The 19,257-nt window shown below is 40.8% G+C and overlaps 1 protein-coding gene across 2 annotated transcripts in view; it reads left to right on the forward strand.

Annotated features, from left to right (window-relative positions):
• Positions 1 to 595: 595 nt before the first annotated feature.
• The window catches only part of chchd6a (coiled-coil-helix-coiled-coil-helix domain containing 6a), a 77,744-nt gene continuing 59,082 nt past the window's right edge, over positions 596 to 19,257 (forward strand). For both annotated transcript variants that reach the window (XM_079557649.1, XM_079557650.1), the window contains exons 1-4: positions 596 to 800; positions 1,961 to 2,054; positions 2,311 to 2,398; positions 4,287 to 4,425. In XM_079557649.1, the coding sequence (XP_079413775.1) occupies positions 717 to 800; positions 1,961 to 2,054; positions 2,311 to 2,398; positions 4,287 to 4,425 (405 nt within the window). In that variant the 5' untranslated portion in view covers positions 596 to 716. The remainder of the gene's footprint in view (positions 801 to 1,960; positions 2,055 to 2,310; positions 2,399 to 4,286; positions 4,426 to 19,257) is intronic.

Raw genomic sequence — 19,257 nt, forward strand, 5'->3', positions numbered from 1 at the left:
TTCGTACTGGAGTTGTCCATCCTATAGACAAAGGTTCCTGAGTCATCATCTGTACTGCAGAGTACAGGTGATAACTCAAGAAGCTTGGTTTTTGTGTGTGATTATTTTTTAATACCTATTCTGCGCAGTAATACACTGGTGATGTAACCCAGAGATCCTCAAACTTTTCAGTATGTAATCTCAAAGTTACCAAACAACAAGTCGGGACCTTCCACACTAAACGTAATTAGCCCTGTAATCATTTCAGGTGCAAAACATATAAATATGTGTTTATACGTTGATTTGGATACGTTATTTCTAACATAAACTGTTTTCCAACTTACATTAAAGAAACAAAAACAAATCAAACGACCCTGACTCAGACAGTGGGGTCACTGACCAACTCCCATATTAAACTGTCGATGTCGCCAAACTTGAAGGTCAGAATGGTTGCCAGGTATCTTTGACACAACACACTGTAGCCTTTTTTATTCACGCCTTTTATTTATATTATATGCCACACAAATGTATACAAATGCACACAACAGCATGGTAAATACATTCTCGCATATTTGGCAATGACAGAATTTTCATAAAGGGAGGATCTTTTTCACAGGATCTGGCAACCCTTCCTCATCCCCTCTATTGCTATCCATGTCATTGGACAGGGCACCGGCTGGATTCTGTCCTTTTGACGTTTTTATTTAACTTGCTTCAATAAAACCTACAAGTTAAACATGGGTTCTGGAGAAAGTAGGACCCGAAAGGTGTCTTTTGGTGTTGACGACGAGGACAGAGTGAGAATTCTGCGTGGAGTCAAGGTAATGCTAATTTAGCTTTCGTTTTGATTAGCCTCCATGCTTTTATCCTACACACGCCTTCAGTACAAAACATTTAGCCTTGAGCGGGTAAGGTTCGTACCAAAAGTATTCCCTATTCAAGCTGTGGTTACACCCAGCAGCACTAGCATCTATAGACTGCACTGACATATGAGGAGGAGCCAAAGGGATGCAGGGGCTGTGACAGCTTGACATACAACCCCATGTATCCTATGGATTTTCCAGCTCACCAAACTCCATTCATGGAAATAGCAATATAAGTTCATGGACTGGCATAATGAGCTAAACTACTTTTGTCGACGGACATCCCACTGTCATAAGTCTGGTGTTATTCTTAAAACATCGGCCAAACATGTAGACTCGACACTTTTTATTTCCCCCTAAAAGCACATACACCGGTGTTAGCCGTGTTTTGTAGCAGCTAGCATGTAGCATTGCTACTTTGAAGGTTATATTTCGCCTTATCGCTTAAATACTGAAGTAGTGAATTATCTGTTTCGTTTTGTGGTCACCAACCTGATTTCTAATATATTATCTTTCTGGTTTTAGTTGATTTATCTCCGCATCAGTGAGAAATAATTCAGCGCGTGGCAATGTATAGTATTTTTACACTGAGTTTGGTGCGTCCTTGCAAATTGACGGAATGGTTTTATTCATTAGTATTACTCTTATTGGTCCATGGCGATGGCATTGCAATTTTGAAACGTACCTGCAGATAGACATTGGAAGCCACCCTGACCCTGCATACACTTGATATAGAGTTGATATACCTTGCTTGACCATGCCTATGATAACCCATAGGGCTGACAATGCGCTGAGCCGCTCACGGCAGCTTAGCCATAGTAAGGCTATTCTATTATCAACAACATAAACGTTTTCCGAAAAGTGTACCTATGGAATAATTTCATTGTAGTAATATATTAGCTGCCTTTTTGTCAACATCTCCACACATTCTTAAACCATGATTCATGTAGAAAGAATGAGTCACTGCTCGTGTTTATTATAGTTTTGGGTTTGGGAAAGGTTTAACCATTTGTGCGTCAAAAGAACAAACTCTTTCACCCTCTCGTTATCTGTAATCACAAGAGCGTCCAGGATTAAATGCCTTCATGATAATTATAGACCGTTATTTTCTTTTGCAGCTGTCAGAAGATGTGCTTCAGAGGATGAAAGGAGTAGCCAACATCGCTCCAGAGAAAACGTCACTGACAACAACTAGCACAAAGGAAGATTCAAGTACTGTACCCTACATAGTCCATTATTTAACACATGGCTTCATCACTTCACTACATGTGACATTCAGTTTATGGTTTAACCAAGTAAATTAGCTGAAATCCATAGCTTCGCTAGGGGGCAGTAAAAACACATAAAACAAATTAAAAGCAAAAATGTAAATCTTATCAAATACTTTAACAACTATTGTTTACTCAAGACAAACTTTCCATGAAAACCAGAATAGAAACATTAAATTAACGTGCATGCTTTTTTATAGATGCACCTAGAACACCAATTCCAGATTCTCAACCAATGCAAACGCCACCGTCTAGTCCCCAGTCAAACAAACAGGATGAGCAGAGAAGGTAGGTGTCCACTTTGAATTATTGTAGTAAGCTATGAATAAATCCATGTTTAGATTAAAATCTTTATTCTCAGGCTATTCTTTACATTAGTTATGTTTAAAGAGGGGGTATTATGCTTTTTTCAGCCACATAGCACCAGTCTATAGGACACTACAATGATGACGAAACCTTCTGTTGGTCTGTCAATGCAGTAAATTAGAATAACTGCCTTGTATAAAATTGCTCTTTCAAAATGGCGTTAGCAAATGACTTGAAATAGGCCTCTGTCTCTTTAAGAACCTCTGACCCTTTCCGACACGCCCCCTCCACACGCTGTCTGTGGCATCACAACAACACTCCGCTCGTTGTCTCAAGTATTGAAACTACGATCGGTGCATTTTAATTTTTATTGTTGGAAAGGACCTACTGTTTATCACTTTGTGAACAATGGCCACACAGGATATTATTTGGAAACAAACCTTCCACACCGGACGCTTGGAAGGGGCTCTTGCCTGAAAAATAACTGCTGTTTGGAGGCTATCTCTTTGCATCTGCCATGCCCTATGGATCTCTAACTATACCCCCATGGACGACACCAGGATCTGCAGGAGCCCATACGATTCAAAGACGGACATTATCTGTGCAAGTGGACAATGGTTTTTCGAGGTTACCCGTTAGCTTGTTATAATCGACTACAGCTCATTGTTGATGAAAAGTCTGTAATAAACCACAAATGTGTAAAGCCAGGCTCATTGTGTGATCATCGTAAAGGCTGCTTCGAGTAGTTGCCGGCTTTATTGACGTTATTTGTGCATAATATGCTGCCTGTTTTCAATGAATGTTGTGAAGGTGAAGGTTGTTAGCTTGTCGCGGCTAATAGTGCCTTAGCTCCGGGAGAAACCACTCGGCTACGACTCACTGTAGATGAAATGAGAGCAATAAACTACACAATCAACAAGCCAGGCTCCGTGTGTGATCATCATAAAGGCTGCTTCAAGCAGTTGCCTGTTTTAGTGACGTTTTCAATGCATAATATGCTTGTATTCAGTGAATTTTCCCGTTAGCTTGTCGCGGCTAGCTTGTTAGCTCCGGGAGAAAACCACTCGGCTATGACCCATTGTAGATGAAATGTGAGCAATAAACTTCCAAATCAACAAGCCTGGCTCCGTGTGTGATCATTGTTAAACGGTTCTTTATGTGTGTGGTGGTTTTATTGACTTTATTTGTGCATATTTCTCGTTTTCACGTGATGACTCGAGGTTTAGCTTAGCATTAGCTTTCTCCGGAGGCTCTATGCATCATCAAGGCCCAGCGCAGAACCAGACACTGAAATAAGTGTTCTTGTCACCGGTTTTAATCCTGGGTGTTTCGGTAACAGAAACACTGATGTGTGTCTTTGTAAAAGTCTGCTGTGGCTCCGGTTCACAACACATGAAGCTAATCCTCCATGATGACTCTGTTTACATCTTAGGGCTAGACACTGCGGGGAGGGGGTTCTGCTGAGGGGCAGTGGTTGGTTACTCGGCTGGTGACGAAAGGTCGGAGGCGTATCCTGGAGGTCGAGGGCGTTTCCTGAAGGAATCAGGCGTTTTATCCCTAAAATGGCCGCCATCAGAGTTTCTACAGATTACTCGAAAATACGTGAATGTGCCAAGGCAACACTTCAGGCATGGTTTTAATGAGGGAATGACTTAATAACATGATGTAAAGCTTGAAAAAGTCGATTTTGCATAATAGGCCCCCTTTAATGTAAAGAATAGACTGAGGCGCTGAAGGCGGGTGCAGGCTCATCTTGAACACACCTATTTACTGCTCAGCTATTCGTTTAAAATGTATGATATTGCACCGTCTTGTGGAAAAAAGTAACATACAATGCACAGTTTAATTTTAGTGCCTGAATGCGTTTCAGATTTGAAGAGCAGCAACAATTTCTGAAAGAGGAACTGTCCAAAGTTGCCCAGAAAGAGGCAGTAATGGATGAGCTCGCCAAAGCAAGGAGCAAAGAGAAGCTGCAGACGAGGAGGGAAGCTGAGAAGGCCAAACTACTGGTACAAACACATATCTCACACTTAACTGGCATCAACAACACACGGAACGTCATTGGTTTAATAATACACCGCATTGGAAAATTCAGTGGAATTTTTAAATATTTTATGGTAGTAAGCATATGCATACATTTTATTTGTTTTGTGGTATTTTGGATCGAAAGTTAATGAGGAAGTTGATAATTTTCTTTTATTTATTTCAAAAACACAGACATTTACTGTATGTATCAACAATCCTTTTGCTCCTGCAGTTCACCCTCCCAATGGAACAGTTACGGTCTTTGAATGCCACCTAGTGGCTACATTGTAAAACAAAGCTTCTATTAAAAGTTGTTGCATATTATTGTAGGGCTCTAGACTAATTTACTGATGTAAGACTTTTATTTTAAATGGATATGATCATAACTGATGCCTTAATATCTTATATCATGGATGCTTTGACCAGAATATTTCTGATTTATAGTCACTGTCTACATAAAAAAAAAGTTATTTGTTCAAGCTTCTTTCAGTCTGAATTGTCATTGTTGTAGGTTGTCAAAGTTGTCATCTGGGCTGGGTAGAGTTGATGGCATTTTGCCCTCCTATGACTTTTAGCTGTTTTACCTACTGTCAGAGTCATTGTATGTTGTTTTGTATGTTGTTGTTGGTGTGTTTTGTCCTCTGTAATTTGAAAAAGAATAGAGTGATTATCCTCACAGAAAGTCCTGAATTTGACCCTGGGCCAGTTGGAGCCTTTCCCCGTGACATGATTTGCATGTTCTCTCTGTGACTGTGTAGGTTTCTTACAAGTGCTCTGGTTTCCACTATCAACAAAAACAATTAGAATAGGGGCTGTTTTGGGCCCAGGTGTGTGTTTGTAAGTGTAAGTACGGGACAACGGTTGGATAAAAATACTATCTGACGTGACATGTTAACTGCAACCAGTGGCGTAGCAAGGGTGTCTTGGGGCCCCAAGGAAAAATACACTGGACCCCCTGTGTATATTATTGTATGATGTAAGCTACTATGGGTGGGACGGTGGTCCAGCGGTTGACGTTTGTGCGGGACGGGGCTTTTCTGTGTTGAGTTTGCATGTTCTCAAATATAATGATGTAACTATATTACAATCAATACTAATTCCCTCATGAATCAGTGATTTATTATTATTCATACTTTATTATTCTACTGTGGGATCGTATCAATGATTAAACTACCCTCAAAAAATCTCTCTAATTCACTCAAGTACATGCAGTTCAGAAACTTTTTGTAGTCATTCAAAGTTAAGTAGTTTTACTATGGTACTTTTTATTCGTACTTGAGTAGTTATTTTGGTCACTGCTTTTTACTTCTTGAGTAAAGTTACTCTCACTTGAGTAAATATTTTAGCTACTCTAACTACCTCTGGCACTCAATCTATTATAGAAAACGCTATCTCAATGGCCGCCGCCTGGGCGCCGCCATGTTTATTTCCCATACCGACTTTGAAGCTAAGCAGGGAAGTGCCTGGTTAGGACTGGGAGACCGTTTGGGAACACCAGGAAGCCTGGCGACAGTACTGAGTGTGTGCGTGGTTGGTGGTGCTGCTGTCCGAGGACAACCCGCTGTCACAAAAACGCGAGTGCACGGGATCTGACTGCCGTGCGTGTGCGCGCATCCTAACAGGGCGATGTGCGCGCGCGTGTGTGTGTGTTCGTGCGTGTGTGTTAGGCTGGTCCTTATCTCAATGAAAAAAATAAAAATGTTTTTTTTGTTGCTCCCACCATCCTATCAGGTACTACCCCATTAGAAACCAATTCCTACCAATTATTTTGCAGATCAGAGTTTATTTAGGGTATGCTCAAGCCGGTTGAAGTTAGTAGAAACAGAGAAATGCAAGAAGACTGTGTCGTGGCGTCGTACGCGCTCAGTATAAACAGCTGTCAAGGAATGCATTGAGGCTTTCTATCCGGAAAGACGAAGATGCGCCACGCGACGTGCTCTGTATGAACAGGCCTTAAAATGAATGTCAAGTCTATGTGTGATAATTTAAATTTTACTTAATTATTATCCCTGCATATGTTGGTCATGGGATGCACCGATAACACTTTTTCTAAAACTGATGTGAGTATGAGTACTTTGATATAAGTACTTGCCAATACCCATATGAGTACAAGGCATTTTCTTTTCTTCATACTTTAAGAAGTAAAAAGACGGTTTATAGTGCTTCTGGGAGGAGTACCATCACGTGGTATAACGTTCGTGAAGCCAAGTGCCATACACCGTGCTCTTTCATGGCACGGCTGAGTTACACACTAAAAATGTTTATCTTCAGATATGCTGGCTTCAAACTGACCAACAGAGAAAGACAAGAACTTGGCAACTTCTGTGTGTTGGGAGTATCAGCATACGTCAAGTCATGGTTCCTATCCCATGGTTCCCCGCAGGTGACTTGCGTCTGTTGAAGCTCCTCATCGAAATCGGCTCATCATTGTCATTGGGTGCCTTCAAGAAACTTTGTGGGCACCTCTGGTACCTAAGCGAAGAGTTGGTGGCCCTTGCCTTTTATGATCCGGAATTTTATGCAGCTGAGAAAAGGGCTATGATTAAGCAACTAAGTCACAGTGCACAAAAGGACCCTGCAAAACAAATTGCAATCAACCAGTCCACAATAGGCCATAAAAGGCTTGAGGGATTTTGGTACCAGCAACACATGCAATTTCTTTGAGACTTTGCTGGCAACAAGTCCAGATTTGGGAATCAAACGCAGACTATCTGAAGAAGTGGTCCGCGAACTTCGCGTTGTCAACGATACTGCCGAAAGAGGAGTCGCACTGAAGCAGGAGTACAATGCCTTGATTAACAAGGATGAGAAACAGACACACTTTGTCCTACAGGTCGTCACAAAACACTGCACACTGTATCTCGATTCAATGAAGGCAACAGTGATCAAGGGTCTTGCTTCCACGTCATCAAACGACACATAGAGCGGTGGAGCTATGAACATCTCGCAAGTAAACTATCACTGACATGACATTGCCAATCCTTGAGAACACTGCCTATAGCTCTTTAACTCATCGACTGCCAGTCATTTTCAAATCAGAGAGCTCCCCACTGCCAGAGGTTTTTTCAAGACCCACAGAAAATGTAGGTCTGGGTCTATTTATTTATGGTTTATTTGGTAGGGACAGTGCAAGTTAATGAACAAGCCACACCGGATTGTAGCCTTAGGCTAATTTTCATCCGTCGTCCCCCATGCGCACTCTCAAACACACTCTCATACATCCTGGCCTATTGTACATGTTTTTAGTGGTAGGGGAAACCGGAGTACCCGGAGGAAACCTACGCAGACACGGGGAGAACATGCAAACTCCACACAGAATGATTTTGTTTGTACCTCTTTCCATTCTTTAGTAATCGTCCGTAGAAAATAGGTGAAATCACCCAAAATGCTGTTTTCTGACCAAAAAGCTGAGAAAACGAAAGAGCAATGCTGCCACCTAGTGACTCAATAAAAGAACTTGTAGTTCTTTTATTGAGTCACTAGGTGGCAGAATTAGGCAGCACAACTAAGATTTTAACTCCAGACATGCTCAAGGCTTTCCTGCAGCTGTTCCCATTGAAAAACCTAATTGACGTCTATAGACGTCACTGGCAGTCAGCGATCGGATTTCAAATGACGTCTATAGACGGCATTGGTTAATTACTGATGACTTTAACAAGCACTTTAATTGTCATTCTTGTGTTTAACAGCAATATATATTTTAACATGAAAACATGAAAATGTTTGTAATTTCGCCTATTATTGAAACTTGAGTCGCTTTGAGCATACCCTAAATATTGACCAATCATGGAGATATTTGGTACCAACTAGTTTCTACTAAGGGAGAATCTATTGGGAGGGTGGGAGGATGAAATTTTGAAAGTCAGAATTTAAGGACCACCCTAGTGTGTGTATGTATGTGTGCGCGTGCATCCAAACAGGGCGATGTGTGCGTGTGTGTGCGCGTGTGTGTATGTCTGTGCGTGTGCGTGCGTGTCCAAAACCTGCTCAAACACGAGCCTCTAATCACACGCGCTGCTCCGACTGATTTCTCCTCCGTGTGAGTAAAAGCGAAAATGACACTACAACTTAACGAGTGCATGGCCTGCAATGCGTAGTTTTTTTTCTTTTCTTTTACTTTGCTGCTGGACCATTTGTTTTCTATTTTGCTCTCACGTATTGTGAGCCCAGAGGTACATTTTATTCTAAAGCAGCTTTGAAAGCATTGCCAATTTTATTGTAAGGTTATAAATACTGTCTAATAACGATCATTAGGCTATTTCAGTTCCAAACCTACTCATTCTTTTTTTTATTGTACACTACCGTGATGGACCAAACCACGGGTCCTGCACCGTGACCCGAACCGTTAGAGCTGAACTCCTAATATTTATCAATAATTATTCCACTGTCTCTTGAATCCTGTTCCCCGAGTTTAGCAAAAATATTGTCGTAGTTTATAAGACAGGAGCACGGGTGCATCAAACACTCCAATTGCAGTTTGTTTGAAATTGTTTTTTGCCTTCATTCTTTTGCTCATTTGTAGTGGCCATAGTTTTTGGAATGGGTTGGGAACCACTGGTCTACAGCTGAACTGTGTGCCGGGTTGGACATTTCTTTGTAATCCCTCACAATCTCAGAATATCAAATGTGGAGACTAGCGAGGCCCGGCCGAAGGCCGGGTCTCAGCTAGTACTTTAATATTGTAGTTTATAACTTGTTGGAACGATTCTAAAATTAATGACTCTTAAAATGCATGTTCTGCTTATAAGGCTCCACTCGCAACTGCAGCACAAAAGCACCCCACAAAAAGCACTCCACTAAAGGAAAAAAAAAGATTTGTACAATGGCAAAGCTCACCACGTAGTTCTAGAGTCAAATAAAAGTTCGAACGCCAAATCCTTTCAGTGGAAAAGACTGTAGAAGGTTTAGAAGCCATCAGCTACTGTACATCCACAACAGCACAAAGTGGGTAGAGGAGGAGAGACACGGTCGGTCACCTGACAACTCCCAAGATGCATCTGTGCATTAGTAATCATCAATAAACAAATGGCAAATAATAAATGATAATGTGATAGAGTCATCGTTTAGAATGGTTTGCCCAAGTCTTTGCTCAACATAAGAAAATGTCTCGAAACAATAACTGAGGTGAGAGTGATGTAACTGCACCAGTTTCTCAAATTAAAGCTCCGGGGTTCTGACTTTAGCTCCTATTCCTTTGTCACGTGATAAGGTCAACCGCTAGGTCGCTATTCATTTAGGAACTAGAGCTTCAGCTGCATTTGGACAATCTGATGGCAACAAATGGGGAATGATGCCACTGTTTCATAAAAGACTACATCACTCATAGTATTGGACTACAATAAAGGGCCCTATTCTGCAAAGCCGCATGCCACTGACTTTAATGATATTTCAAACATAATAATCCTAATCTGAGTGACTTCAATTAAGTCAAATTGCTGCTGTGTTCAATAAACTGCACTTAACAAACTCCTCAGACTGTAGGAAACATCTGCACTGGCTGAAAGTTTCAAGCTTGGCCCACCTTTAAGTTCTGAAGCTCAGCCCTATTGCGCACTGTCCCAAACAAAAAAGCAAAAAACAAACAAACAAACAAACAAAAAAGATGCAGCACCTATTATTAACCTCTTGGCGGAGCTGTTGTGTGTGCATTCTCCTATACAGCCTTCAACTTTTGTTCCCTGCACTCTGGCCTGCTTTGATTCTGGTCGATAAACCGGCACCAAAGCGCATTAATTTGCCCGTCTCCCAGTCGTATCAGGTCAAGAGGTGATTTAGTTTCCTCAGCCTAAATCACATGTCGGCGCGTTTGACACAGGCGTAAATTGGCTCTCGGGGATTGCATTTGTAATTTCTATGGTAATACTTTTGCTTTTTCTTCGTCTATCTCCCCCTTCTTTTTTACAATTTTCTTCACCTAGCTCTTCTCCCATTCTGTCTCCTCTCCCTTTCATTCCCAGCCCATCACTCTTTCCTTCCGTACCCTGGAGACAGCATTATCAGCGCAGTGCAAGCGGTAAATTGCAGCCCGAGAGTTTGCTGGAGTTGGAGATAGGAGCGGTGCAGGGGCTTGAGGTAATTGTTGGAAAGGGAGAGCTTGTTTTACACACCGACCATTGCGTTTCTTTCTTTCTTTTTTCTTTTTCTTTTTTCAACGTGTGATTCTCTCTTCCATTTTTAAAATTTCTTCATCTACCTGCCGCTTCCCATGCATGGAGATGCTGGCTTATCTCAGCCGCAGCACATTCCCAGCACTAATAGCCAGTCGCTGGAGGGACGTCGTGAGTGGAATGACCAGTGGAGTAAGACTGGACTTCCTGAAGCCGAGGGGGCCTTGTAATTACTGCTGTATAGCAAAGGCCATGTGTGTGCACTCACTGGAAGCACTAAGCTTCGTGGCCACAAACCCCGAGACCAAATGAAATGTTGTCTTGGGTAGAGATAAGAAAAATATACAACTTTTGTATAGTTGTGTATAGTGTGAGTTGGAGTCACATTGTTGACATCCTTGAAACATTTTTAAACCGTGATGATTTTTGAGGATTTAAAAAAAAGTTGTCAAATGGGTTTGTTGGTATCCTAAGTTGTTCTATTCTACAAATTATTGTCACTTTTTATTAGAGGTCGACGGTCCGATATTTGGGGATTTTACAATATGGGCTACCGGCCATTCTAGCACCGATAGAAGCCGTTATCTCCGGGACCGAACGTGATATTGAGCGAAGTTAGGGCTTTAAAACGAGTCCCCCCACATTTTCCTAGGTTTCAGGAAAACAGAGAAACATTGCGATTAAAATTGGTTTGCTCCAAGTTTGTTAAGTTTCACTAAACCTCAGTGAATATGTACATGCTGCATTTTTGATCGCCGCGGAGAATGCCTCGACTAGTAACAGTATGCTAATGCTAACGGCAGCATGCTAATGCTAATGGCAACTACTCAAAGCTGGGACAGAAACTATGATTGAAACGCCTAAAGCAGTGGTTCTCAACCTTTTGGAGCCGCGACTCCCAATATAACAGGTAAAGGGGTTCGTGACCCCCCGCCCGGGTCACACTGTGAGAAATAGGAACATTAGCCTACATGATTCTTAAAAAACAAAGAAAAAAACAACCCAAATGGCTGAAATAAAATTAATCAAACTACAAACAAATAATGGCACTAATCTAGCAAACACATGCTGCAATAAAACAGTAGATTATGTAAATGAAAATATGTATATTTTATCTAAATGATCTGGCGACCCCCCAAATTTGTCTCGTGACCCGCAGGTTGAGAACCACTGGTCTAAAGTAATACAATAAAGCTGACCTGGAGTGGCCAAGTATTATCTTCAATGAGGGTTCTTGAATCGTCTCCTGTACTCTGTAGTTGAATGTCGAATGTTTCACCTCTCATCCATAAGGCTTCGTCAGCGCACTAAAGTTCAGTTCAGCCCGCAGTCTAGATAAAGACCATGGGGAGGAGTAAAGATGTTTACTCCTCCTCTTTACTACTCTCTCCTGTAGGTAAACATCTTAAACTACATCTTAAACTACAACAACAACAACAAGCTCTAAAACTACAAAGATGTTTACCTGAACTCCTCTGAACTCCTCCCCATGATCATTATCTAGACTGCGGGCTGAACTTAACTTTGGTGCGCTGACAAAGCCTTTTGGATGAGAGGCGAAACGTTCGACACTTCAACTACAGAGTACAGAAGACAATTGAAGAACCTTCATTGAAGATGGACAACTCCTGTACAACTGAGAGCCTACACAGACGGCCAAGTGTTATGTTTTTACAGGGTTACAGACCATACATTTGGAAAATATCGGTCAAAAATATCGGCCGAGCATATGGCCATCTGCCAATAAAAATCCATATCGGTCGACCTCTACTTTTTATGGAAATACAGAATGGAGAGTAATTTGAATTGATACATTAAACTTGTAATTTTTTTTATTGGTTTTGCAAATATAGCAATGTAAAGAAATGGCAGCAAATTATAAGATGGGGCTGAAAAAAGTGTGAGAAGTAGGGAACATTCAGGGAGTTGAGAAATAAGAGGTGACAGCTGATTAGGCTTGTGCCAGTAATTGGAAGCAGGAAGATTTGAGGATGAAGAAGAAGTGACTGAGTTCTTTGAAGGGTAAAGAGGATGAATAAAGCTGAGGCGCGGATGAATGGGACTCAAAGCGCTTCCTGTAATTCCAACAAGATGAAGAGGGAAGTGACATTTCCTGAAATATCACAAGAGACTAAGGATGCAGCGCTGGAAGAGCCAGAAATGCGGGGCCATGATGTTGTCTGAAGAACTTCTATAATGAGGGTGTGTTGTAATTTGATCAATTAGAACGTGAATTGATTGAGTAGCAGTTGAGCTGATTTTATGTTGGATTTATTTTCTCGGCTGCCAATAGGCAAAAAGCCTAAATGTTCTTTCCACAGTCTACATTGTTTACATTTGAGCAACAACTTCTACATAAAGAAGTTAAGTGTCCCCAAAATGTAAGTGGAAGGATGTCCGTGTACCCATTGCGAACCCACTCTCTATAAGGACATTTGTTGTTTGTTGATTCTTAGGCAGCAAAATTGCAGGCAATCCTAATTTCACTCTGAGCAGTATTTCAAACCAACAAAACTATTACACCATCGGTTGTCATGAATGTGAAACATGAAGAAAACATATGGTGAATAAAGCACGCACTGCCCTGTTTCTGACAAAATGTAGACATGAGAATAGGTTATAGCAGCAGCCTCTTATAACCGTCGGTAAAATGCTGTGCACAAATGAGAGCATTTTGATCCACAGGATGTTCCCAACATAATAAAACTCCAACACATCTCGAACTTATCGCTCAGAAAACGACACAATACTGCAATATCAATCTTTCTCTTGCTGGAGACACTGGACTTTCCTCTGTGCAGTGGAGAGCAGCACATGAGCATTATGCACCTGGTCTTGCACCCATCTTTCAAGACTCCCTATGTTAATTGTACATATTGATTAATTTGTTTAGCTGCATAATAGACTTGATCTCTTATCATGTTCATTTTCTTTTATGAAAAAACAAAACAAACAAAACAAACAAAAAACCGGCATAACTGACGGCTCAGAAAGGCAGAGGAGACTAAGTGCTTCCTGTCCTGCGGCGTGGGCACTGCACCGGCTCACAATAATCCAGCACTTCTTTTCTTCTGGCTTTCCTTCGCTTTGTCCTTTTCCTGCTGAACTCTCTGATCCTGCCTTTTTTCTCCCAACTCCAGCCATCAGACACCGTGAATAGTCTTTGTTAATGGCAAATCTTCCACAGATTAATTTCAAAATGAGGGGGGAGTGGAAAGAATGGAAAGAAAGGAACGGAGAAGGCTAAAAGGGATTTTCTTTTTTCCCCCCGAACGTGTTAATGGCCTTTTGGCGCCGACTGAAAGCAGAAAAAAGGTTATAAGTCACATTAGCATCCGCTAAATTTCTCGCTTTGGCTTTGTTCTGTGCAACAATTAGGACGTCCGTTTTATTAGATGGCCTTCAACTTCTTGATGGAGCTCAGTTTAAACAGAACACCTGCCATGCTTTTCCTATTCACTGAGCGGGAGAATCTGCAGCAGAATCATGTAATGTGTTAAGCAGAAACTTTGTTAAAATTAAAATTGATGATATGACATGAAGGAAACCAGTCTTTATTTTGTGAAAGACCACAAAAAAACAAAAACAAAACAATCAATTCTGATGCCTCATTCTTATTTTAATTACGTGTTTATTAACTTACAAACACACTCTCACATATTGAAACTATTGTTATGGCCGTGTTCCACTTGCCTTTTTAGTTTGGTTAACTGACGCCGTGTAGTCTTACTGAATTATATCTATCAATTTTATACAAAAAAAGATTAGGGCGGCAACTGAATTTGAAAAGATAGCAATACATTCTCATTCATTTCTTCTATTAGTAGTTCTGTTTTTTAAGACATAGAAGAATATTCTAAATATTGGGTACAAAGGGGAGTGACTTTGAATTTAGTAATGGTCCACAACTCCGTGTAAGTGTTGTTCCCTAATATGCCACTAGATGGCAATAGAAGCATATCATCTGAGCGTGATTGTGAAGTGTGAAATCGTCTATTGGTGAATCTGGTCACATTTGTTAACTCGCAGGTTCACCATGTTCATCAACTCTCTCTCCGAACAATGACCTTTCATTATTGTGGTTTAGTTTGATGTCTGAACAAGCAGCTTTTAGAGATTCAACAAAACGAAAAAAAAGTGATTTTCGAATTCTTAGAGTGAGGTGTGAAGCTGGAAGCCAATTACCATATTTTCACCTGACTTAAACAGCCCCCAGAAAGGGTAATTAGGTTTTTTTGGTTGTTGTTATTTCAGGGATCCAAGTTTAGAACAAGGCAAGCACGGAAAAATCACCAGAAAAGAAGAGTAAACTATTAAAGCTAGTTCACTTTATTGTGTCTTACAATATAGCACCTTTCAATACCTAAAAAGCTTTGCATTGCCATATTGCCACTCGCACAAAACGGCATGCACTTGTTAGGGCTGCGATCATCACGCCCATAATTTTAACCTTTACAATTGGACAGCAGTATTTTGAGGCTCACATTTTAAAGGTCCTAAATATTAGGCTTTATCTGTGTTTTATAATTACTTTATAAGCCCTGGTGTTTCTTTGCATTGTAACGTAGAAAATTCCCCTTTTGTTTTTTTTATGCTGCAAAATCAGTTCCACGTCAGCAGAGTGCACACTTGTTCTTCTAGTGTGCTTCAGGGAACGGGACATCAAAATCAAACCTGAGTAAAGATTTGTAAAAGATGGCCAACATACAAATCTGCAAAAGGAAATGACCGAATGTGCGTACACTAGAAAAAGAAACAGAAACCGAAACATGTGCAAATGTAACATGAAAAGCTCAAAAATAGTCTTGAAGATCGTCCAGTGAAAAAGTTCATCCGATGGGTGTCGCAGGTATACTGAAGTTTGCTACACTGACTGGCGTGAAACCCATTCTGGGAGTTCTCCACACTCACCAATCCTGACCCGTCCCATCTAACTCCTTCCATAGCCCTAAGATTGAAGGGGTCAAATGCCAACTGAGATTCCAGCGAGTTGTGTGTTCCCAGTTGCAGCCGACCTCCACAGGCTGATCGCAGTGGGATCCCTCTTGTCGTTTTGGAGGGCTTTTCAATAGGCCCCGCTGGAGACCAAGCAGATGTTGGCTCTGATTGGACAAACCTCTTGTTTATACCTAAATCCATGTAATCAGCAGGAGCATCAGTGCCAGCCGAGCAACAGAGACGTTTCTCATTGCGAGTAGAGTGGAACAGCTGCAGTTAGGCGCACACCTGCCTTCCACGCACCAATAGAAGCAGGGCGATCCGAGCCAGATGGGGACACGCTTCATTATAAGGATACATACAGGACCCTGAATGGCTTGATGTTTTCGCATGTACTCTTTTGACTGCTTATTTACGCAGACATATGGCAGACGCACACAGCTTCGAGCGATTGGTAATTCTAAAAAAAAAAGATGAATGGCTTCCATTGTCGTCAAGTATTTTTAATGAGCTCTAGTGTTTGCTAAAAGAATTGTAATAAAATGGAATAATATGACAGAATTAGAGGCCGATAAAAGCCTATATCTCTGGGAAAGAAAAAAATAGACTTCTCGGTTTTTTTGGCATTGGAAAGAGCAAAGTGGGCTTTGAAATAAATTCTCCCACAACTCCCCAGGCCTCAGGGGAACAGAGGAACATTGCAATAAAAAATGGTTAACTACAAGTTGTATTCAAGTTTCACTAAACCTGAGTGAATATGGACATGCTGCATGTAATAAAATATAATCAAAATCAACAAATGTAACAAATCGTGACTTCCATCGCATTAAAGATCTTCATAGTCATCGACTGGACTGGGTTGTCTGAGTTGGTCAGAATTTCAGAGAAGACAATTGTTAAAGGGAGACAGATTGATTGTCATTCTCTCAAACCTGTTTAATAATCGCATGTATGTTTCACAAATATAGCCTTGTTTACTCGATGGGCGATGGTGGCGCAGTTGGTAGAGCGGGTCGCCTTGTTATCGGAAGGTCGTGGGTTTGAATCCCAGCTCCCGAAAATGTGCACTGTCGTTGTGTCCTTGGGCAAGACACTTCACCCTACTTGCCCCCAGTGTCTGCGTACATTGGTGTATGAATGAGAATGTGAATGGGTGACTGGTTCCTTGCTGTAAAGCGCTTTGGGCCTGATAAAGGTAGAAAGCGCTATATAAGTTGAGTCCATTTACCATTTACCATTTCACTCCTGTTCACTATCTGTTCTTCCCTAAATTTTTTACCTCATTGTCATCAAAGGTGTGGTTAGCAGCTTTAAGATGGATATAGTCAACTATGCAAACCTTTATGATGATGGAGAGCCTGGATGACTGAACCCACACAAACATGCAGAGACTTATAAGATAATAACACTAGCATGGACACTCAAAGATGCTTTACATTATTCACTTATTCTTTTTTTTATTGTTTTAAAACAACTATAATAGAAAAGCAAAAAACAAAAGAATGAACAGACTGAAAGGATTTTTTTTTTCTATTAACAGATATTCTCAAACCAACTCATGCCAAATCCAGTCTCATCAGACCTTCATGACCTTTACCTCCTGCTCTACAGTCTTTGTGCTCCGGAGCAAACTCAAAGCTCTCCGTTAGCCTCATAAGTGGATTCCCTCAAGGCTTTCCCATCTGTTCTTAAGAGTTAACTTTTTAATGTATGGGCGCGATGTTTGTTTTAGTGCTGCATTTTTACTTTGTATATACACCCCTAATTTTTAGATTTTATTAGTTGCCCGAGATATGACACCAGACCTATTCCCTCGTGAACACGTTCCTGGAGCAGTACATTTCCCTTCATTCAGGGTAGTCAAAGTATGTTCAGAGGTATCTAAAAGAATGTAAGCCTTTTATGCACAATATCCCCCACTCTTAACACAATTTTATTTCACTTTTTTTTACATTTTATTTTACTTTTTTTAATCATAGCAATAATTTGAAATTCATGTACGGACCTTTTCTGAATCCAGTAAATACAGGTACTTCAGTAAACACACACAAAAAACATCGACAATTGATAGTTCTTGACACAAATGGCCTGAGATACATCCATCAACGTCGACATGCACTCTCCTGTATAAGGTGACATATTTACCATAAAAACAGCCACAGAAAATATGGAGGAAAAAAAATTAAATCCGTTGGGCCTCGGAGGGTTAAACGCAGAGTAGATGCACACAGGAGCGCGTGTAGGAGGAGGAGGGGATGCTGGGAAATGACAGGCTGTGGAGATGTGGAGATGGCTGGAGAGTGGCATTGAAGGAAATAGTAGGAATGAGGTGAGAGAAGGAGGTGGGTGGGGGGGCTGAGGTACCGATAAGGCGGCAGTTGTATCAGTAATTGTAATCTGCAGGAAGTGACATGGCTGTGCATGTAAAGCTATTAGGCTGCCAGTGTGCGTCGTTCTAAAGGTGGCTTTCCCCTCGCCGCGCCGGCAGATAGCGGAGCTGAGGAGAGAAAATGAATAGACAAAGCCTTTCCTCCAAACAGAACCAGTCCGCATGGAGGAGAAGCTAATAGTAAAAAGTATGACAGTCGAAGCACCCGAAGACCTCCACGTTCAGTTCACTGTTGCAACATGATGCCGTGACATTTTTAGCCATTACAATCGTAGCTGAATGAATCGTAGCAGTAATGTTGCACTCTCAGGTATGGGGTTTATTACTGCATTACATTTTATATAAACAACATGTGGGTTTTTTAATGAAGATCATGAACAATCAACAAGAGTTTGATTAACTGTAAACAAAAGATGGACCTGCACACCAGACTGTGCTGTATTTTTACATAAAATACAGCTTACCAGTGAATTAATATAGCGTTGTTTGTTAATTGATCATCCCCATGATGTTGATTAATCACATAACTGATAAATCATGAACACCCCTAAAATGCCCTCATCACAACGACAAAATAATGTTCCCCACGACAAGTTGAAAACAAAGTTTGAATAGTAATAGATTTCGGAAGCAAGACAGAAGAACATTGTCCCACTCCTTCCTCTCCAGATCTGCCCGCCTGTAATTATCAGATTATTACAGAGGGCTAATTTATTGGCTCGCTGGGAGCTATGTGTTAAATAAACGCGCCAGAGTAAATAAAGTGAGGGGGAAGAGAGGGCAATGGGAAAACAGACTGGGGCTGTCCCTATCAGATGGTTACACACGGTCTGCCCACAGGGAACTCTCACATGCATGTTGCGTATTCATCCATCCAGGACACCGCCATGAGCTAAAACTATTGTTACAGAGCACAGCTGTTCGTATTAGTGTATATATTAGCATGTAAGAAATCAAGTAACATAAAACTCAAGAAGTAAACCTACAGTGTGCAACAAAAAACACTGATGGTCGTTTCAAACAGACTAAATGTGTATGAGAAGGAGAAGATTCTTTCCACCAACATCCCAGCTTTTGCTTCATCTATTTCCCTTTGGAATAACTTTGAATAACTTTGCGATGGTTATGGTGTAAATCTATATTTATAAGAAGTGTATAATGTTTCAATGTAAAAATATTCTCTGCATTGTCAAAGTCGTTCAGTTTTATAAATAAGATGAGCTGGCTTTTGAGTGAAGTAAATGAATATCCTTTCCTTCAATATACGTTTTATTAGCTGAACAACAACAGAATGCTTCATGAAATATTATTACAATTTTTATTAATGAAAGTTTTAACACATCGTTGAATTACTTGCAAATTGGAAGCCAAACAAAATAATA

This window comes from Gobius niger (assembly GCF_951799975.1).
Source record: "Gobius niger genome assembly, chromosome: 6".
Taxonomy (NCBI): domain Eukaryota; kingdom Metazoa; phylum Chordata; class Actinopteri; order Gobiiformes; family Gobiidae; genus Gobius; species Gobius niger.